The sequence below is a fragment of the Aedes albopictus genome, chromosome 2 (genome assembly GCF_035046485.1).
Source record: "Aedes albopictus strain Foshan chromosome 2, AalbF5, whole genome shotgun sequence".
Classification (NCBI taxonomy): Eukaryota; Metazoa; Arthropoda; class Insecta; order Diptera; family Culicidae; genus Aedes; species Aedes albopictus.
Genome location: NC_085137.1, coordinates 427,787,876 through 427,811,403, shown reverse-complemented (window position 1 = coordinate 427,811,403; position 23,528 = coordinate 427,787,876). Strand labels below are relative to the sequence as shown.

Sequence of the window (23,528 nt, the reverse complement as noted above, 5' to 3'; positions counted from 1 at the left end):
CAGTCCGCAATCCTCAGCCTAGGATATGCCGAAAAACTTTACCGAAGACCGCAAAGCGATCTGACACATGTGAAAAAAGTTATTCACTTAGTAACTTAGGCCAAAAATTGAGATTTTATTATTGTTGTTATTCCTTTACATGTTAAACGTTAAGCACTATCGGGCAATCTGTACGTTATAACATTTTTCACAAGTGTCGGATCACTTTGCGGTCTTCGACAAAGTTTTTCGGCATATACTAGACTATACTTTAACATCATTAGTACACACTCAGTTGAGCTCGGCTAATTTTCATTCTTTTGCCGAGATCCGCACAGTCGAGCGCTCGGCAATCGCATTTTAACTGAGATATCAGCAAAAATTAAAGTTTATTCATAGCAGCACCCATGGGTGCCGCTATCATCAAACATCAAACGTCAAGCGTTCAGCCGAGATTTCAGCAAATGAACTTTAACCGAGATCCGCACAGCCGATCTCGGCATTCTGTTTTAAGTGTGTACACACTTAAAACAAAGTACCGTATTCAGTTGTTCTATTTTCGGTAAAAGTTCAGATTACCGAATGTTCAGCAAATCATTACCGAACGTTCGGCGAAAAATTACCGAACGTTCGGTAAACTGTACTGAATCATCGGTAATGTTTACCGAACGTTCGGTAAAAAATAACTGAACTTCGGTAAAACTGTGCTGAACTTCGGTAATCCAAATTTTTACCGAAAATAGAACAGCCGAACAAGTGACTCTAAACTGAGTGTGTAAGATGGTTTCAGACAAAAAATTTCAATTTATGAGAAAAATGCAAAAAAGCACGTTTTCCCACAGTAAATTCCATATAAATTTCAATCGCAATGCGCAATACGGGGATGCTACCAATCGCTCCCAAATTTTGCACAGTTGTTTTGGACGCTGAAGGGAAACGAAAAAGCTTTGTTCTAAAAAATGAACTTTGTTGACCCAGTCTAACATATATAGCGATAATTATTCATATCCCAGATCGCATCACCGATTAAAGCTTACTTCTAGATTTGCCATCCTTCCCGTGATAATTGTGGAGATGCATAAATATTCTTGGGGCCTGTCAATAAACTACGTAGACTCTTTTGTATAAACAAAAGTCTACGAGGGGGGAAGCAGGTGTCTGAGATGGCCAAAAACGAGTCTACGTATTTTATGGACAGTGCCTTGGTTCTCTAGTAGTAAACAATCATCATACTTTCTCTTTCTCTTTTGAACTGACTGTGAAGAGTGGGCCTGTAATCTGTTTAACATCACAGAGTCCTGTTCAAAAAGTTAAGGGATATTTCGAAGAGTTCGACTAAATGAATCATACGTTTCAGATGGATAGAGTTGTTCACACGTTTAATCAACTACCAAACCGGTGCTGCGTCGTTCAACTTCACACAGGATTTCTGTTATCGTTCTTTTGTTGTTTCGAAGATTATGGCACTGAATAAATCTGATACACTGGCATTATTCACCTGAACACAGTTACTTTTGTATTAACAAAATAGTTCATCGAGTATTTTGAAACTGTCAATTCGCCAACGTTTATCGGATAGCGTTGGGTCATGGATTCAAGAACAATTTGAAGAGCTCATAAAAAGACACGGACACCGTCTTCAGCCAGAGGCTGTACAGACTGAACGAAACTTAACACTAGACAACGGACACACGGAGCATGCACCAGTGGATACGGAGAAGAAACTATTCTCGCGAAAAGTTTCATCGCTCGGAGCGGGAATCGAACCCTCACCCCACAGCATGGTGCGATTAGAAGCTTGGTGACCCTAACCGCACGGCTATGAGGCTCCTGAAAACTAGTCAAGCAATTTGCCTGATGGAATTGGGAAAGAGCGATTGAACTATATTGTTAATGCAAAGTTACTATTCCATTGGTACTAATAGTTGCACAATCCTAACTCATCGATTTTTTTCTTTTTCTTAATTTAAAAACTAAACATTGAAATCACAATACATTCATGTTGTTAGCACTGCTTAAGCACTAACGAACAACTTAATCAGGAAATAAACGATCATATTAGCGCGCATAAAACTTTGCTTCTTATATAAAGTGGATAATATGGCAACGAGAATTTTTTATGATTGATTATGTAGTAGTTTGTATGTAATAAGGTTATGTTTCTTCTTAAAATCTTATATTAGTCTGGTCTGCTTTCGTCAACAACATAAAGCACATTACCTACACAATAAATGGCATAAATGATTCTCCGCAGCTCGTCTTCTCCGGTTACACTCTTGAACACTTTTTTAAAACTATCTGCTCTTCTTTAGCTATGCTGTAAAATTTGAGTGCTCTGCTTTCAAAAAGCAAACTTAACGTGGGGATCTGTTTCGCTGTGTGATACTGCTGTGTGTTTGCTACTATGGGGCTTTTGCATAAGCCGTACGTATTGGAGTAATAAAATCTGTATATCTGGATAATGTCAACTGGATTCGATAGAATTTTCAACTAATTTCTGAAAACAGTGTTGCGCTCGTATATATTGTGTGTTTATGTTTGAACATCTGAAGGAAAGCTAAGCCATTTCAATGTTTGTTTTGCATTGATTTCTTATATAAAATTATTAGACTAGAACATTCAACATTTCTGCTATCAATCATAATTTCGACTAATACACTTATCTTTTCACTATTTCTCCAAAATGTGATAATATTGTTCAAAACAATAATTGAAAGTTTCACAACTTAGTACGTATTCTTTAGAAAAAAAAATGTAAAAATAAACCAACAGATACTTTGGACAACAAACAAAATTCGAATTATAGTTAGTAATTTCAACATAATCTTCTGAAAACGAATCGTTGTATTTGATACAGACTGGATTCTAAAATTTACTAGTAACAGTTAACAAATATTAATCTTTCCATGAAATTTCAATAACAGTTCAGTAAAATTGTCCACTCCTGGGTCCTATTTGTTCTAGATTGGTCTAAAAGTAAAACATGGCGATACTCATAGATGGGTAGCGTGTCCAGCGAACACATAAATTGCATTTAAAAACGAGTTTTATGAGGTATAATAAGCTGAACTTTGAACGAAAGTTTCCTCCTTTGAGTTAATGGTGACCCTTACTAAAGTCACCTCCGCTTGTAGCCGCCCCTCTGCCATCCGTAAAACCGTACAAAAAACTGCCTTACCACTATAAGAGCTTACCCCCAAATACGTTGAGATTACTCCTGCCTGGGCCCATAACTCCCTCCCTAGATCAGTAATCGCTAGTCGAAGATACAGGATAGTACCGACATGCAGTTCAGGAAGAGCCTTTCACAGCAGCTTCGCTTTTCGCCACTTTCGGCCTCCTCGGCCGCTTTGCGCATCTTCTTCGGGTAGTTTTTCGGATTGCTTCGGGCGCTCAGCTGAATCGGCATCCCGGCAAACAGTGGCCGTTGTTGTTTGAAGCTGGCAACCATCGTCTGCTGTTCGGGCGTCAGGTTCGTCACTTTGCGCCCGTTTAGCAAATCTCCGACCAGTTTGGACTCGGCCGGGTCGAGCAGCTCGATGAGACCGTTGACTCCTTCAAATTCCTTCCGTGTCATGGTGAGATACCGAGGCGCGTAGCATAACGCACCCAGCACGCGGCGTCGATTATCGTCCGACAGCTCGAGATTCTTCCTCGAACATTCCTCGCGACTCCAATTGGCCAGCACATCCAGCAGGACCATTTCCGAGGACATCTGCAGGGCGTCGCGCCGAGCAATCATCTCCAGCTCTTCGAATCTCAACGCGAGCATTGCCTGTTGTGCGAGAACATCTTCTGCGTGCATGTCGACCAGCTGGAGGCAGTTGTTCAGCAGCGCGGCAAAGTATTCCTCCGGTGTGACGGGTCCCTCCGGTTGTTCGTTCTTCTTCTTTTGGCGGCGTTTCGTCTTCTGTTGACGACCGCCCACGGCGGCGGCAGCATTCACCGGTTTGACCGAGTTGTAGTACCTCAGGGCGCGGAACACTTCCAGCACGTGGTCGATCGTTAGATTGAGATCCAGCTCCTTGACGCAGTGAATTTCCAGCTGGCGGCACTTGAACCGGGAGGCCAGTTCTAGCATCTGGAGCATGTGGCTTGGCGAGTGGAATTTGATGAACTTGGTCTCGAGGTACCTGGAGGGAGAAGAACGACGGTTAACGGTTATTGGAAACACATTTTTTAAGTCCATCAAATCCATAATAATCCAAGTCAATTGTTTAAATAAAGGCAAAAGTATTAAGGTGAAATTGATGTACCTAGGTGTAAACAGCTAAAACGTTGTAGGCTATTGGTTCTCTAATTAGGCATAGTGCTCCCATTTTCATCCTACTGAACCACGCTTCTTTCTGGAGAAAAAACGCCGCCTAGAGTAAGCAAAGTACGAAGAAACGGAACTTCTAGGCCGTTCCCAAAAACACGGAAGTTCTACCAGAAGCGCAACGCATCCCGCAGCGACTTCGTACCGCAAGCAGGGAAAGAGACGGGAGCCTCCTGACGAACGGCGATTTCGTGAGAGACAAATTCTCCAGAAATGCTGTAAATACCAGATCCCAACGCATAACCTGTTCGTCGACTGCAAGGTGGCATACGACAGTATTGACCGCCCAGAGCTATAGAAAACGGCTTTCCAAGGAAGCTGACCACCCAAGTAACATTTTACCACATGCCACAATAGATCTATCAACTGGTCGCAGTGATTTAGATACCCAACAAGGAATAAAAAAGAACATTTTAACGCAGACAAACAGACGTATCACTTGGAACAAATTGCGATTAAAACCATCATCACGAAAACATGATCGTCCAATACTAATTATGCTGTTTTTTGCAAATCCACTGGAGTAGACGGCGGCAGTGAGCAAATGTCAAACAGGAGCGAAAACGATGCGAGCACCTTAAGCGTGCGATTTGCGAGCTACAGAATATTTAAATTATCCGTTGAAAAGTGAAACAATAGAAAGTGAGTAGAGTGAGACGTCTGTTTGTCTGTGATTTTAAGTTTAATTGTGCTTGTTTCGGCCAGGATGTCTTGCCCCACGTTGTGTAATTTTAATTGCCCGGGCGGCGGAGAAGAAACACTACTCGACTACGTTTGACTATTTATTCGCACCACCGTGTGGCAGTGCTCCACACGGCGGTGATATGACGAGAATGCACTACAGAAACAGTTTTCTCAGTCGCCTTTTATAGGCGACTGATAGTACGGATGATGACACAAAACAGATACAAAATAATAGAATGAATGCTGCGATACGCTACGTCGCATACTGCAGGGAGCCCAACGTGCGATTAGGCTGACGACAGTATCGTACAATAGGCAGCGCAGCTTGCTGTATGAATGGGCCGTTTCTCGCACGCTTCGCAGCTTGATCGGTTTGAAGCAGCCTGTGATGACGCCGGCCGACGACGTTGGATGGAGCGAGATCCAACAGTGCTCTATAAGAAATATTCGTAACCAACTTCCAATAAAACTGATTCATACATCAAAACCTCTTGATTATTTCTTTAAGAGCTTCTCCCGAAAAGGTTTTGCAAACCGTATTAAGTGTAGCAATAAATTAAAACATAGCTGAATATTTGTTGACCCTGTGGTTATGATGATGACCATGTGCGTTCTGTCAACAAAATATTTGACAGCTCATCAAAACTTCTTCAACGACATGAAAAGTTCAGAAGGAAATATCATTCGCAAGTAGGAAGCAATAATTTCAAAGTTATAAATATTTAAGAAGTTATTATACTCTGAGGCTTATGCGCATTTAATATTGGGATTGCAGAAGCATAAAATTAATGCGCCTCGAAAACGGTGAGTATCATCATCGTGACGTAATTATTTTCCATTCTTGCTCTCTAATTATTCAACACTAGCTGTCCCAGCAAACGTCGTTCTGCCTGCCTACTGTGTTTTTGACATGCAATTTTTTTAGAAAATTGCCCTGCAAAATGGAATTTCAAACTTTTTCGTTTTCGATGCGTTCCCGATCGATTTTCCCAATTTTTTTTTCGTATGAACACGTCGGAGCCCTGCACGAATGAAACACAGAAAGAATGGTGTAGATCCGTTGGCCCGTTCCCGAGCCTATTCGCGACATACAAACACCATTCCATTTTTATTTATATAGATGGCGACATCCAGAGCCAGCGAAAATCGAAAGTAAGCAAGATGGCCAGTGTTATCGCAACAGATGTTGTTACTAATCGAATGGAGCGCCATCTGTTGAGTGTCTTGGCGGTTTTATTGCTAGTTTAAAACTGTAATGAATTTCTTATATTGAAGAGTTTTGTATACTCTTCAATTTTGGTTTTATGAATAGCTTCAAGAATGCTATAAACCCTTTCATCAATGGTTTTGATAAAAGTTGTCATAAAATTGCGAGTTTTGTGTATTGCTGTAATAAAACCGTAATAAAAATCGAACAAAACCAATCAGCAATGGATTTTTTACTTGGGTAGACTGATCAACGGGAACTCCGACACGATGACGAATCCTCATGCCTGCTCTTCAACATCGCTCTTGAATGTATAATGCGACATAAATACTATCGCCAAAACATCTGGAACGGTGGCAGAGATGTACACCCCCACAATTCCTGGGAGAATTCTAAAAGAAAATCCTGGAGGAATTCTCGGAGTTATTTTTTTTTTATTTTTTTTTCTGGAGAGATTCCTGGAGGATTTCCTTGAGTATTTTCTGTAAGAATTCTTGAAGTAATTTCTGAAAGAAATCCTTAAATAATAACTGGATGCATTCCTGGAATATTTCCGGGCGGAATGCCTAAAGTATTTCCCGGAACAATTCCTGGAGGATTCCTTAGAGTAATTCCTCGAGGATTTCCTGGTGTAATTCTTGGAGAAATTCTTGGAGCAATTTCTGGAGGAATTCCTTTAGTAATCCATACAGAAATTCCTGCAGTCGTTTCTGGATGAATCCCTGAAATAATTCCTGGAGGAATTTCTGGTATATTTCTTGTAGGAGTATTTTCCGGAACAATTACCAGAGGAATTCCTGTAATAATTCTTAGTAATAAATATAGAGACGAACCAGTCAAGGGCTGAAAGTCTCTATAATAAAGATAAATCAATCAATCAGTCAATCGTAGATTAAATCATGGAGAAATTCCTGGAGTAATTCCTGAAGGAAATCCTGGAGTATTTGCTGGAGGAATTTCTGGAATTTATCCTGGAAGAATTCCTTGAGGAATGACCGATGGAATTCTTGGAAGAAATTCTGAAGGATTTTGTGGGGGAATTCATTAGGGAGTTCTTGAGGAATCCTTAGAGGAATCTCTAGAATTTATGGAGGAATCTTTGGAGGAATTAAATGAGGAACTCCTGAAGGAGTTCCATAAAGAACTCCAAGCGGAAGCCTTGGAAGAATCCCTTGATGAATTTCTTGAGAAGTCCCTGACAAAATTTCTGAATTACTTTGTGATGGAATTCCTGCAGATATTTCTGGTTGTATCCATTGAAGAATTTCTGGATCAATCCCTATAGGAATCCTTGGAGTAATTCCTAAGGGAATCACTGGAGGAATCCCCTGGAGAAATTCCAGGAATTCCTGTAGGAATTACTGAAGGAAACTTTGAAGGAATTCAGGGGGGAGCCCTTGCAGGAATTCCCGGAGCCATCCCCTGAGGAATATCTGGAGGAATCCTAGCAGGAATTCTTGGTGGAATCCTTGTAGGATTTCCTGGCGGAATTCCGGGATGAATCCCTGCAGGGTTTCATGGAGAAATCCCTGAACAAATTCCAAGAGAATCTGGATGAATTCTTGGTTGAATTCTGGAATAATCTCTGGAGGCATCCCTGGAAGGATTCGTGGTGGAATCCCATGGATAATTCCTGGAGGAATTCCAAAATGAATCCCTTAAGGAGCTTCAGGAGGAATCCCTATTAGGAATTCCTTGAAGATCCCCTGTATGAATTGCTGGAGGAATTCCGGGAAGAATTTCTAAAGAAATCTCTTTACGAATTCTTAGATGAATTAGCAGTTATTCCCGGAGAAAGTCAAGGAAGAATTCTTGGAAAAAAAAATTGGAGAAATTACCCGGAGAAATTCCCTGGAGAAGTTCCTAGAGGTATCCCTGTAAAACTTCTTGGAGGAATCTCAGGAGAAATTTCTGGAGGCACTCCTTGGGAAAATTATCTGAAAAAGTTTTCAGGAAACTCCTGGAGAAATCCTTTGGAGACTTCCGAGGAAACCTCGGAGAACTGCCGGAGGAATTCCCAAGGAACTCCTGCAGTATTTTTCGAAAGGTTCCTGGAGCAATTTCTGAGAAATTCCTGGAGGAATTCCAGAATAGCTACTGAAGAAATTCCCGAGAAACTCCCGGGAGACTTTCACGGGAAGTACTGTAAGAATTCTCTAAAAACTCGTTAAGGTATTCTCGGAAAACATCACAATTTCCGAAAGAGTTTCCGAAGAACTCCTGGAGGAATTTCCGAGAAACTTCTGGAGGTATTCCCAGTGATTTTGGAACTCGTGGAAATATGCCCGAGTAAGTCCTTAAGTAATATTCGTGAAAATCCTGGAAAAATTCCAGGGAAACAAGGATGTTTTTGATCACTGTCAATCGTTTGACTCATTTGTTCACAACTCAGTTCAGAAGCTTTATATTGGAATGTTGTGTTTGGCAAAGTTGTAGATTAGTGTTTTTCCTACAATTATCACCAAGGACGCCATAATCTAACTCTAATATTTACGTCGTAAAGGTGTTAATACCAGCTACGAAAAATCCGATCGTTTAGTATATGAGTAGGTGGTATTAGCGCTCTAGCGTCGTATATATAAAAGTTATAATATGGCGTCCTTGGTGATAATTGTAGGAAGAACACTAATCTCCAACTTTGCCGAACACCACAATTCAATATTAGGTTTCTGAACTGATTTATGGACAAATGAGTCGAACGTTTGCCAGGTGATTGAAAACATCCCTGCAGAAAAATTCTGGAAAGAAGCATGCATTATTGCTGGAGAACTTCTTGGTGAACTCCTGAAGTAGAAGTCCTGGAGGGAATTTCCGGAGCATTTATGCAGTGATTTCCCGAGCAATAATGGTGAAATTCCCAGGGAAATCCTGGGGGGCCTCTACCACAAATGCAGGAGGAGTTCTTGGGGTACTTCTGAAGAAATCCCTTTAATAAGATATAGATTCTACGATCCATACTTCAAAATACTATGAAGATCATTTATATACCAGTGAATGCATAATTATCAACACAAAGCGATTTTCGAAAGATACAATAGAAATAATCGTGAAATAGTTACATCGATAAAGTAAAGAGATACAAGAGTAGAGCTTGTAGAGCTTGAAGGTCTTAAATCCAGAATAATTTGGATGACCCAGATCACCAAGTAAATGGTGTTAAGTTATCAGAAATGCACTCTGAGGGTCTAAGACTAGCGTATATTATATTCCGCAAGTATTCACTACCATAAAATATCCAGAGATTTACATGTATTGCGACCCATACTTAAAAATACATTGGGGTCCATTTATATGCCAGTGGAAACTCAACTAGCAACGCATAGAGATACTCGTAATATTATGAAGTGCAACAGACATGATAGAATTTTGCTGATAGAGTGAAGAGAAACAACAGTAGAGACTGTATACCTTGAAGGTTTTATTTCCAGAATAGTTTGGAAAGCCAGGAATATCCCATGAATGTACCAAAAACATTATAGTTGTGCACTGAGGCTCCATCAGCAGTATTGCCTACATTACACGAATATTGTTTACAATTAAAGCATGATACAGTATGTAGATATTGTAATCCAAACTTCAAAATGTATTGGAGGCCATTTGTATTTCTCGAATGGTCCAACTACCACAATATCGAGTTGCTCGTAGCATTACGAGGTCTAATAGACATCAACGTGATTGAATTTCTTGAACAGAGTGAACACAAATGATGGTAGATCCAGCAGATCTTAAGAAAATGAATTCTAGAATAGTTTGGATGACCTAGATCACCCAATTCGTGTGCTATGAATTGTATAGGGGTGCTTTGAGGCTTTTTGAGTAACGTAAACTATATTCTGTGGTCATTTGGTTTGGAATGTTGGATTTGTGACACAAGCTTTGGAGTACTTTGGAGGCCTTAGAATAGCTCTGGGATGAAATCGTGACAAGTTATGATGAGTACATTGCATGTCAAGGATCAGTCAAAACTATTGATGATATTAGCAAAACGATGAAATTCGAGCAAAAACATTTTTTTCTAAAACCGTGTAACCGTTAAAGTGAAAACATAGCCTAGAGTGTCCTGAAAAACTTTGTCGAAGACTACGAAGTGATCTGATGCTTATGAAAAAAGTTATAGCGTTGGCATTGCTTGGCGAAACAGCATGATTTTGTTGCTATTGTTATTCCTTAACATGTTAAAACATAAACACATGCATGCGGTTCGTTGGTTATAACTTTTTTCACAAGCATCGGATCGCTTTGTGGTCTTCAACAAAGTTTTTCAGAACATCCTAGGCTTTCATTTTACAGTATCGGTTAAAAGGTTTCAGACAAACTTTTTCAACTTATGGCTAAAATGCAAAAAAGTATGTTTTCCCATACAAAATCCCATACAAATTTCAATTGCAATGCGCAAAGTGTAGACGCAACCGATCGTGCTCAAATTTTGCACAGATATTCAGGACCCGAAACGGAACCAAAAAAGCTTTGATCTGAGAAAACGGTTGCGATGACCCACACTAGTGTGCATGTTAGACAAACGTCAAATCGAATTTCCTCATGGCCGACAATGTCTCGCGCTCATGAAAAAGGCACCGGGCAAAAGTTGTTGATGAATTTCTCAAGAGTTACGTCTGCATGTCTGTGGTAAAATGTTTTAAAACAAAGCTTAAAAAACCGCAGTATTTCAAAAAACGTCGTAAAAAAGTTAAGTCACGGTAGATGACTATAATCTAGGTGACTATTTACGCGAGTTTTTGAACGGCGTTTTTTTTCCAAGTTTTTTTTTTTAAGCGGACCGCGTGAAAAAACTTCTGTGTTCACTACACGCGCGTAAGAGAGCAAGACGCGAAACGTTTTATCTTTGTTTCCACTAAAACAAATAAAAAAAATCATTTTTTTTTGCCGACCTCCAACATCGTTCAAAACTGAAATTTTCGAAGTGAAAATGTGTTCACTGTACTTCATTCTCCACCCGCAATCGCTCGACACTACACAGCTATCTAGGCTGAACGAGAAAAGAAGTTAATATTGATGATCAACTTCATACGGGCTCGAACAGCCGGTTGAGTATGAGTTATAAAGATACTTGCCGATCAGATTGGGGAGATTCCACCTGTTTAGACTCCTGCGCGAAAATTATTTGCGTGGATTTTTCTTGCGTGGGCCCACAGATGTGGAAAACAGACTGTGAGCTGGCGAATATTTCACACTGCCCAACTAACATTTTCAGCGCTATAAGCTTCAGTCATTTACTTTCTGTTGTGTAACCATTGAATAAAAGCAGTCAACGCTGAATAAAAGGGAAGCTAGTCAAATATAAATCATAAGCTCATACACGACTGCAAAACAAGCACCATAGGGGCTGTCCATAAACCACGTGGTCATTAGGGGGGGTTCGGCCCATGACCATTTTGTATGGACAAATAAAAAAATTTGTATGGACTTATGACCACACGGGGGGGGGGGGGGGGGGTTTGAAAAGTCCCAAAAAAATGACCACGTGGTTTATAGACAGCCCCATACAGCTACCAAACTCGGTTTTCAGAAATCCATCATTTGTCACTGGGGTTGCTTTTACTCCACTCTATTCCAACTCCGGGAGATTTCCCGGAAGATGTAAAAACTTGAACAAATCGAATAGGAGTCTCCACTAACGAAACAGCTGCTCATATACAGTACAGTTCGTTATACTGACAAATCCACAAACCAGCAGCGCTTTAAAGGCCGTTATGCGATATCTTTACCACTGGAAGCTGTAATAAAGAAACTTTTGGTATACCGACACGGCTTGTCGGATGTAAACATTATTGTCAAAACAAACTTTAAGCGGGATATATAGCTACTACACAAATACTTTACAGCTATCCATCACTGTGCTTTGAAATAATTTGGGTTGCTTTTGTTGCACTTTAATTCAATGCCGGAAGATTTGCCGGAAAATGTGGAAATCGAGTAAGATTCCCAGCCAATACAAAAGCTGCTTTATACAGTACGTTTTGTAATGTTGCCAAATACACATAACAGCAGCACTTCGTAGCTGTTTGAAGAACACTCTTTCAGCTAGAAGCTGTGACGAAGAACCTGTTGGCGCAACCACACAGCTTGTTCACTGTAAACATTATTGCGTTTGACGTTTCACAAGCTTTTGCAGCAAGATGAAGTTGGGTAAGGTTTCTTGTGGCACAATTATGAAGCCTTGTCTGGAGTAAAACAAAACGGGCTATTTTCTATACTATTTATGGTGGTATCACATTTCCCGAAATGCCACTTCCCGGAATGCCATTTCCCGGAGTGACATTTCCCGGAATGACATTTCCCGGAATGACACATTTCCCGGAATGATAATTTTCCCGGAATGCCACTTCCCGGAATGATCATTTTCCCGGAAAGCCATTTCCCGGAATACCATTAGCCGGAGTGACATTTCCCGGAATTACTAATTTCGCGAAATGAGTTATCAAGTCATTAGGGAGCTAGCGTGCTAGGTTATTGAATTGAATGGCTTAAATTCTAAGGACGGACATTGGGCAGCCTAGTCGAATAGATTGATTTTGATATGTGCTCGAGGTATGTGCACCTTGAAAGAACAGCCTATTTTCAAAAGAAGGAAAAATCTCTGATGGGAGAGTTTGTGATGTGGTCAATATTACTGTATCATAGCATCCTAATTAAATGAATTGCTAATATTGTATACTGCCGCCACTCGCATAACAGTCCCATCTTTGCTGGGTTTCCTATTCATATGGGACTGTTTTGCGAGTAGGGGCAGTATACATATACTTCGAAAGAACAGCCTATTTTTAAAAGAAGGAAAAATCTCTGATGAGAGTTAGTAGTATGTATGTACACCCAAGCAACACGACTTGTTTCAAAGCCAGTAACAGCAACCTTAGTGCAATTTATTCACTGTCCGTATTATAGACAATAGAACACAATTGCTTCTTCTTTGAAACCCAAAAAGCGCAGATTCTGAATCGTTATGCAACTTGAGTTAGAGGAAATGATAAAAAATGGAAAAAAGATTTTGTCCAGACTCGAACCCCGGACACCAGGAGTAATAACTACTCACCTTACATGCTACACCAAACGCTCTGTGATAAAATTGCTGCTCAACACACCATAAAAGCTACTAAAGTTACTTGTTACTTCATTGCACCTTCTTTGTCACAAGTTAGAGAACTGTCAAAATGAAAAGACGCGCAAGTTTTTCGCAACGCATCTGGAACATAATCTGAACAAACAAACCAGAGTTAGATGTTGCATGACTGTAACATAGCCCATTAAATGCAAGCTGACTGTTTTATCACTTGTGAGAAATATATAAGCGCCACCTCCACGAATCGATGTCAAATACGAGGTATTTGGTGATTTCTATGAAACAAAGCCGAAACTTTACGAAATTCGGAGTTTAAATGCAACTCAGTTGACAAGACGGAAGTTGCATGTGCTTTCAGTGCAACTCAATTAGACCAAAGCATAGAAAGCCACATTTTGGATGATGTTGCAGGTGCTGCTTGGGCATATATGCATTTATGATAATCAAGCCATTCAACTCGGCTGCTATACTGTACTTTTGGCGGTCACTCTACTAACTTTCCCATCAGAGATTTTTCCTTCTTTTAAAAATAGGCTGTTCTTTCGAGGTGTATGCTGCCTATAATCGCATAACTGTCCCATAATACTTTGCTATGGTGGATGAGAAGGTCTAAGGGCTTTCGACTAAAACACCTTCGATTTATCACAGACATCCGGCTGGTTGGTCCGATGAGGACATGCCAATCAAATTCCCTCACGGACAACCATGAGGGCACGATAAAATCAAATTCCATCATTTTATATATAAAAGGCTTGATAAAAAGCTCTTCCAATTATAAAGAAAAGGAGATGTGGTATTTTTGTGCTAATTAAGGCTGAGGATTATGATTAAATTCATTACCAGTTCAACTGCCAAGAAGATAACACGCAACCCACCAAAAAAGTCATTCGACCTGTAATATCCTATTCGGCCTATTGACACTTTCGTTCTGAAGTAACATACTTCAGCCTCAATGATCCAGCATCATTCCGAGAAATGTCACTCCGGGAAATGGCATTCCGCGAAATGTGTCATTCCGGGAAATGGTATTCCGGATAATGTGTCATTCTGGGAAATGTCACTCCGGGAAATGGCATTCCGGGAAATGTGTCATTCCGGGAAATGTGTCATTCCGGGAAATGTCACTCCGGGAAATGGCATTCCGGGAGATGGCATTCCGGGAAATGTGATACCACCCTATTTATATATAGCAGTGTGGCAGCGTCATCGGGACCAGTGGATACGGAGATCGGGAGTTCGATTCCAAGTAGCGGGAAGTACTTTAATTATTCAATTTTAAAAGCGATAATTCCAGTTCCACATGTATTGCGTCACGGTATACATAACCTAATTATATTTAGTCGATTAATTTGGGGATGCCGTATATGTAACTATTATTTAACAACTGCGAAAAGGCGCTTTCTTCTCAAGATGTTATTCAGTTAGTGGTTACATAGGAGCCGAGAAAAGAGCTATGACTTCGTTTCATAGAAGCTGCTCGCACAGCATATACATGTGGATTAAGTTCGCCAGATTCATTGGTATAGGGCTTGCATAGAAGCTTCCGTCCATATGTACAACACAGTAACTCAGCATCAAGCCGTGCTGAGGACGCTTTGTTGACGTTTACATTCACAATAAATGTTAGTTGGGTGCGTTGTTGAGTACACTTTTGGCGATGGTTTTACATTGTAAACAAACATTTGTAATGCATCTACGCTAAAAATAAGCCTAATCATTTTTTTGCGTCAGAATCTATAAATCTCCGCAATGAGCAAGATATTAGTTCATTTCCATTCGTTGACAGATAAAGCAACGTGTTACGATTCAAGCTGCACTAACCGATTCAGCCGCCGCTGCCGTCTACTGTCTTCGGTTAACGACCTCAAAATACTATTAGGGGCTGACAAAATTTTGTTCTCACTGTATTCGAAGAAGCAGTGGTATTTTCGATGTCTTGTAGCAACAATCGTTACACAATGACATTCTTTCCCCGTCTCGACTGGCCATAAGAGCTGGGCCGATGTTAGCATTGCAATCTTACAGTTCTTGTCATTATCGGTCGTCCAATTTGATGCAAATGAAAAACAATCTCACTAAACTTCCCATCGAATTAATCCATCGAACATCATGCCTTGTTTCACTGATTTCACTTTTTCACCTGTCCTGTGCTGATATTTGCGCCAATCATTTCCAGTCCAACAAACACTTTTACATGCCAATAAAAACTCCCGCGATCTTTTCTTGCAAAATACGGTAGCCACAAACATATCATAATGCATCCGTCCGAAAAAATATCCTTCGCGACCGACTTCGTTCCACATTGCTGCATCTGCCAGAGCGCATTCAAAAGTATCGAATTTCCCCCAATAATTTCATCCATTGCACCACGCGTCGGTTTTTTTTTTGCGATATCGCCAACGTCACCGACAATGAGATACAGAAAACATGCTACTGCACCGCGCACAACAAAGCCACGACGCGACCCATATTCATCAATCAGGATTTCAACCGAGCAATTCCACGAAATCGCGCGCAACTCACCTGACAAAAATCTCGAAATTATCCTTGTCCACGTCCCGCACCACGTACTTCCCGTCCACGACGGTCGTCGACGTCACAGCCCCGTTGATCATGTGCGCCAGCTGGGTGTTGGAGTCCAGCACCGGTTTCTTCTCGGCGCGCACGCTGTAGTTTTCCTTGTTTCCCAGAATCAAAAAATCCACGTAGAGATCCGCCGTGGCCTCGTCTTCACCCTCCCCGTTCACTTGCACTAGCGGGGGTGCCGTGGGTCGTGGCACATTAGCAGAGGCGACGGCGGCGGCGGCCTGATCGCCGCCGTTCTCCGCCGATGTGTTGAACGGTCGCACCATCGCAGCAGTCTGGTTTTTGAAGTTTGCCACCGACTGCTGCCCGTTTGCGCCTATTTTTGTTGCGGACGGTTTCCGAGGCTCTTCCTCCACAGCCACCGCCGTGAGTCATAGACAACTGGAGTATAGGTGGCGCAACCCGCTGGGGCCGGTACACCTCACGCAGGCACTCGGATGGGAAGGGAAGAGCGCGCTGGTTAGTGAATTTCCTAGATTATAGGAGACGATGTGTTTTTTTCCTCGGACGGACGGACAGTGCAGAACGTCTGGATAGGACCACGATTCACAGTTGACTAGACGTGCGCGCGCCGTGCGCTGGCTCTGCGAAGGTGAATGTTACGGCCACTCGTAGTGACCGGTGCGCGACGGAAATCTGCAAAAACAAAACAGACGAAGGAAATTGATAAAAAAAATGCGTTCAGTACTGTTCAGTAGATTAGTGCTTAGGTATATGCTATGTATGTAGGTAGTCGCCGTGAAGTGTGCTAGCACGCGTTTGCCGGCATAACGTATGTAACAAAGTTTGAAGGGTTTGACAGTCAGGCGATAGATAAGTAATTGATTGCGGAGCGCTCCGGTTACTGTTTTACTTATATTGGTAGTGACTGATAAAACGTGAAGAATTTATCATTAAGAGTTCTATGCACGATATCTGACGTCGCTTAGCGGGACTATACAAATGCTACGATGCCCGTGAAAGACACGTCTGGGACTGTCTGCGGTAGTTGTTAACCAACACGGCTCACCAGATGAAACGCTGCACAGGGGCTGTCCATAAACCACGTGGTCATTTTTTTTTTGGGACTTCTCAACCCATATCAAATCGATTCCTTATATCATAATCCACTAAAAAAGCCTTCTTAGCATACCACTCATAATTTTCTTGCGAGTAAGGAGCTAATTTCATACAAAACTCAATATATGTGGGGAATTAGGGTATAATGAGCATAATTACATTCGCGCGGTCACTGCAATCACTTCTCACCAATTCCTTGTATCATAATTCACTAAAGAGAGCCTTCTTAGCATACCACTCATAATTTCCTTGCGAGTTATAGAGCTAATTTCATACAAAACTCTATATATGAGGGGAATTAGGGTAAAATAAGCATATATACATTCATGCGGTCACTGGAATCCCTTCAAATCGATTCTCTACATCTTAATCCTTCACAAAAGTCCTTCAAGCCAAACCGCATTCATGTCTCATAATTGTTTTAGAGCTAGTTTCATATAAATGTTAATGAAAATTGGAGAATTAGGGCAAAATGAGCAAGATAATGATCCGTGCGGTCTGTTTTAACACTTCCATTCGATTCTCCAGACAATTTTACGCCTAAAACCGTTTTGTTCATTAGAAAAGCCGGATGCGTTCGTGAGATACAGAATTTAGTGTAGGTTTGCACTGTTTTTTTCCCACTGTGCGCTGGTTCAAGCACTTTGGCCACGCCACCAACATTCCTGCATGATCCCTCAAAGGTACATACATTTATTTGCTGAACATCACATTTATCCCTAGTAGGAGTTTGAGGTCAGTATGACCTAGACAGGCTCGCTAAACGTAAACTTCGCCATCGTGGTGCGCCTAGCTTGACATCCTAGGAGGGTTAAGAAAGGTCAACAATCGTACTCCAAAATACTCGGTTCGTGGCTGTCGCTCTTCATCTTTTCTTGTGCCTAACGGATCATTACTGAACATCAACTTTGCAGGGTTGTTGTCCGGCTTTCTTGCGACATGTATCTTCCGGCTTTGGCCACCTTCTGGATGCTGAGTTCGTCGTAGAGTGCAGCAAGCTCGAAGTTCATCCTTCTCCGCCACACATCGTTCGCATAACAGTCCCATTTGTAAAATCCCGATTTAATCCACCTATGGTGAACAGAACCTTTTTTTTTCTCCTGTTGGGGACATAGTACCGCTGCGACCATTAATTTGATCTATTGTGGTGTCATCCTCTTTATTTTTGCCGTACTGAAAAGACTCATCACTATGGAGAAATGATCATCCTCACAGCTATTGGCGTGTTTCCCAATCAGGTACTGCATTTCGTATGAAATCCAATACCTGCTTGGGATGAGAGGCCCAGATTTCCCAAGGCTCCATCAAGCCCTTATCAAGGTAACCGCGGCGCTTTTGGTAAAGTGCAGCACACTCACACAATAAATACTCAGAGCTTTCGCTCTCAAATTTACAGAAACGACATTTGTTATCTTGTAATTTCCCAATTATATTTAAGTAATATTTGCAAGGGCAGTGGCCTGTTACTAGTCCAGTGTAAATACTTAAATCATGTTTGTTCAGGTTCATTAACCTTAGTGTTTTAGATGCATCTGGTTCTATGAATCGTTTAGATTGACGACAATCTGAAGTATTCGACCAGATAAGTTTTATTTTAGTTATTTCAATGTTCCTTAATTCCATTTTTAGGGCACAAGGAGCTATTCCAAAAAAATGGCTCAGGCCCAATGAATTGTATGGATGACCCTACTTTTGCTAACTGATCAGCTTTTTCATTTCCTTCTATTCCGCAATGTCCAGGAACCCAGTACAGATTAACCTCATTGCGATAGGACAACTGCTGCAGTAGCATGGTACATTCCCAAACTAGTCTTGAATTGTAGATTTTGGACTTCAAAGCATTTATTGCTGCTTTGCTATCCGAACAAATACAACAGAACCCTTCTTACACTTATTAAAAATATTGTTGTATTATTCGTATTTAACAAATTTATTTTGTGTGATTGACCAAAAGTTCTAGAAAATATTGTGGATTTGGCATCTAGTGGTTTGGTTTCCAAAATAGCATCAGACCATGGACTAAACTACCAGAAATACCAGACACCTCCTAGAATCTTGTATGGAATGTTTAATAAAATAGCTTCCATATTCTGGAATATTGTATATTTTGTTAACTGCCAAAAGATCTTGAATCGATTAACAAATGGATAAGAAAATCAGCTAGATACACTTTGTCTAATATCTCTTAATCAGTCGAATAAATTAGCTCCGAAGTACTTGGTATTTCAAGCCAAACATGTCTAAAGGTCCTATCTGCAGAAGAGAGGCTCTCTTTGGTTTCCCTCTCTTTCGTTAATATATCAGCTGTTTATTTGTATTATGATTGTCTCCTTGCATTGAACGATGGTCAAAACAACCGTCTTTTGATTTGTACTGCAAAAATGGTTCAAACGTGTACCATTACTTTGCAGTAATTGAAAGAGAAAGTGAACAAAGAGAGCCTCTCAAATGCAGAAAGGACCTATTGAAATGTTTGGCCTGATTTATGGTTATGGTGTAAAAAGGACAAAAATGTTGTATCTACTATGTTAATCAGTTTTGGAATTAGCTAGTTATTTTGGCTGTCCAGTTCTTGCATTTTTCCCACAATATATAAATTCAAAGCTTTATTTTAACATATTGTTACACGCAGAAAAATAAATTGTAAACACAATTAAATTCAAGTTCAAATCAACCGATTTTTCAGTTTACTATAGCGACAAACTGATTTCTGGTTTAAACTGAACTGTTCTATTGTTTGATAATACAAATATTTTCATTTGTCGAAATTTTTGACAGTTTGTTAAAACAAACAGAAATATGTTTTTTTCAACATGAAATAATGGATTGATTCAAACAACTGCACTTTTGCCACTAACAAACCCAGAATGTGATTGTGTTGGCGACGGCAGCAACTGCGGCAGCTCGGAAATCTATTTTTAGACCGTCGGTAAGCGGATGGGGAGGAGAACGACTAAAAAAAGACAAAAAAGGCGAAACCGATCAACTTTTTGTGGATGCTGTCGTGAGTACCTGCGCATTATCCATCACGGCCAAAGCTGCACTTGGAAGTTGGCGTGATGGATTTACTGCACCTTCTTCGTTATGGCTATGTTGGGGTAAGCATTTTATAGATGTGTGAGTGTTTTCGGAACATGTTTATGGTTTTTATTTTGTTGAAACAAATAAAATTTTTAACATTATATGAAATGATGGTAATCGGTTGTTTTTATCGATAAACTCTAAATGAAAACAATTAAATATAACTTTAGAATAAGCAAATTCTCAGTTTGAAAATCAACCATGCGTTTTATTGTTTTAAACAAGCGCCATTTTTCTGAGTGTAGTTTTCAAAGAATTCCTGTTTATTTGTAATTTGTTATTTATAATTTTATTGAAAATAATAACCTGCTAGTATACACTTTATATTTTTAACAAAAAGTCATTCGCCTCCGATACACTTTATATGAGATCAGCATTATTTATTGAAAAATAATTTACCTTAGACTGGTCAAAAAGGAATTCATTGAAATACTCTTCGAAAGATATCTCAGTAACCAAATGTCCAATCGAAATAAAATTTCAGAACCTTTTACACGGATATTGTAGCTTTCATTTGGTGCTAACAGAACCCAAATAGGTTGACAGATGGCTGAGATATTTATTATGATACACTTTGTCAAAAATCTCTCAAAAAGTTAACCTGTATTACTCTCAAGTACTCTTTGAAAGATATCTCGGTAACCAAATGTCCAATCCTAATAAAATTGTAGAGGGTTCTACTAGGATGTTGTAGCTTTCATTTGGTGCCAGGAGAACCGAAATCGGTTGACAGACGGCTGAGATATTTATTATGATGCACCTGGGCAAAAATCTCAAAAAGTTTAGTTATATAAATCCTAAGTACTCTTTGAAAGATATCTCGGTAATCAAATATCCAATCGAAATAAAATTTCTGGGCAATTTACTAGGATGTTGTGGCTTTCATTTGGTGCCAAGAGAACCCAAATCGGTTGACAGACGGCTGAGATATTTAATATGATACATTTTGTTAAAAATCTCATAAAGTTTAATTGTATAACTCCTAAGTACTCTTCGAAAGATATCTCAATAACCAAATGCCCAATCAAAATAAAATTTCAGAGCATTCTACTAGGATGTTGTAGCTTTTATTTGGTGCTAAGAGAACCCAAATCGGTTGACAGACGGCTGAGATATTTATCAATATGCTATAAATCAAAAATCTCTCAAAAAGTAAACCTATATTACTTCAAAGTATTCTTCGAAAGATATCTTGGTAACCAAATGTCGGATCGTAATAAAATTCAATAGGGTTCTACTAGGATGTTGTAGCTTTCATTTGCAACTAAGAGAATTCAAATCGGATGTTAGACGGCTGAGAAACGTGCGTGACTTTTTTGTAACACACGCACACACACATACACACACACACACATACGCACACACACATACACACACACATACGCACACACACAGACATTTGCTCAGTTCGTCGAGCTGAGTTGATTGGTATATGCAACTCGGCCCTGCGGGCCTCGGATCGAAAGTCGGTTTTTCGAGCGGTATTTATACCCTTCTTATGGGTGTAAAAAGGGTAAAAAGTAGGAATTGAGAAAACAGCGGTTGAAGTTTGACAATTCGTTTCGATGTAGAACTTTGAAAAATCGTCATAACTTGAAAAATATGTCGATTATCTCGAAACTTTCAGAGATTGCTTTGCACCTCAGTACATACCCGTGAAATATATTACGTTTGCTACAAAATTGTTCGGTTTGTGTTACAGGATACACAAATCCATAATGTGACAGTTATGCGAGTACACTGACCTCACACGTATGAATCATCTAAGGGTTTTTGCAACATAAAAATAACAATACAGAAGAAAATAAACCATATAGGGTGCCTATACCAGTTATCGCACTACCTAAGGAAAACTGTTTCTACAAAAATAAAAAGAAGACCGACGAATGTCAACGATATGTCAAATGATTGATTAGTTTTCATACTTTACAGGAAAAATATAGAAATGGAGCCAAAACTACTATCAGTATTTATTGCGGCGTGTGCCAATGACTGGAACCCTGTACCAGTTATGGACACATTTGTTAATTTGGGTTCCACTTCGCACTATTTACATGCATTCCTTATAGGATTTGCCATAACTGGTACACTATGGCGAAATAGGGTGCAAGGAAACCGAAATGTTAAGGAAATTGATTTTTTTTATATCATAATATGAGCAAATTGTGAAGTTTGAATGATTGCAATCATCTTTTGTGAACGTGATCTATTGTTCACGATTTTTTTCTTGTTCATTTGCATCTTTAAAGGTTGAAAATCAACTATGGCGAATTTGAGGTACTATAGCCATAACTGGTACACTGAGCCTATTACAATGTAGTCAAAACCAAACAGTAGGAGTATGTCTATTAGAGTGGGTCAACGTTGTATGGAGAAACTTTAAATTTGATCGTATCAACCCGGAACAAAGCTTTTTAGCGTCCAAAATAACTGTGCAAAATTTGGGAGCGATTGGTTGCGTCCCCGTATTCCGCATTACGATTGAAATTTGTATGGAAGATAGTATGGGAAAACGCACTTTTTTGCATTTTACTCATAAGTTGAATTCTTTTGCCTAATACCATGTAACCAATGCCGTTAAAGTATAGCCTAGGATATGCCGAAAAACTTGACCGAAGACGGCAAAGTGATCCGACGCTTGCGAAAAATGTTATTAGCCTGGTAACTTAAGCCAAAAATTGAGATTTTCTTATTGATGTTATTCCTTTACATGTTAAATGTTAAGCACCGCACGCTATGTCCAAAGGGAAGTATTATGAAAATCGAATGTACCTCAAATGTTATTCCATACTATCGTAGGTTTGGACCTCTAGTTTCAGAATCTGTGCGGTTTAAAATACTTCATCTTGGGTTTTTCGATTTTTTTCAATTTGTTTGATTTTTTTCCTCTTTTCCCATACAAATGGCGAAAAAAGTCATTTTAAGGTTAATTTCATCCCATATGAAAATGTATGAAAAAAAAACCCAAGATGGATTATTTTAAATCACACATATTGTGAATCTAGAGGTCCAAAAATACGGATCAAGCGAATAAACTTTGAGGTACATCCACTTTTCATAATACTTCCCTATGGACATAGCGTGCACCGCTGGGCAATCTGTACGTTATAACTTTTTTCACAAGTGTCGGATGACTTTGCGGTCTTCGGCAAAGTTTTTTGGCGTATCCTAGGCTATGCTTTAACGTCATTTGTTAGATCGTTTTAGACGAAAAATTTCAATTTATGAGAAAAATGCAAAAAACGTTTTCCCATGCTAAATTCCATACAAATTTCAATCGCAATGCGGAATACGGGGATGCAACCAATCGCTCCCAAATTTTGCACAGTTGCTTTGGACGCTAAAAGGAATCGAAAAAGCTTTGTTCAGAAAAATCGACTTTTTGACCCAGTCTAATGTCTTGTCTATACTTCTAATTTGTGAACACTTTGCTCGTTGAATTTAAAGAATAATGTTAAAATTTTGACTTTCTAGAAGAATGCCGGAAACTACAGTTTATGCATCAGCAGAATACTTGCCCACACATATGAATCGTT

The 23,528-nt window shown here is 39.9% G+C and overlaps 1 protein-coding gene across 6 annotated transcripts in view; it reads right to left on the bottom strand.

Moving 5' to 3' along the window:
* Positions 1 to 1,341: 1,341 nt before the first annotated feature.
* Positions 1,342 to 23,528, bottom strand: part of LOC109426575 (uncharacterized) — a 116,845-nt gene continuing 94,658 nt past the window's right edge. For all 6 annotated transcript variants that reach the window (XM_062853615.1, XM_062853614.1, XM_062853616.1 and 3 more), the window contains 2 exons: positions 15,790 to 16,488; positions 1,342 to 4,112 (listed from right to left, as the gene is read on the bottom strand). In XM_062853615.1, the coding sequence (XP_062709599.1) occupies positions 3,236 to 4,112; positions 15,790 to 16,118 (1,206 nt within the window). In that variant the 5' untranslated portion in view covers positions 16,119 to 16,488 and the 3' untranslated portion in view covers positions 1,342 to 3,235. The remainder of the gene's footprint in view (positions 4,113 to 15,789; positions 16,489 to 23,528) is intronic.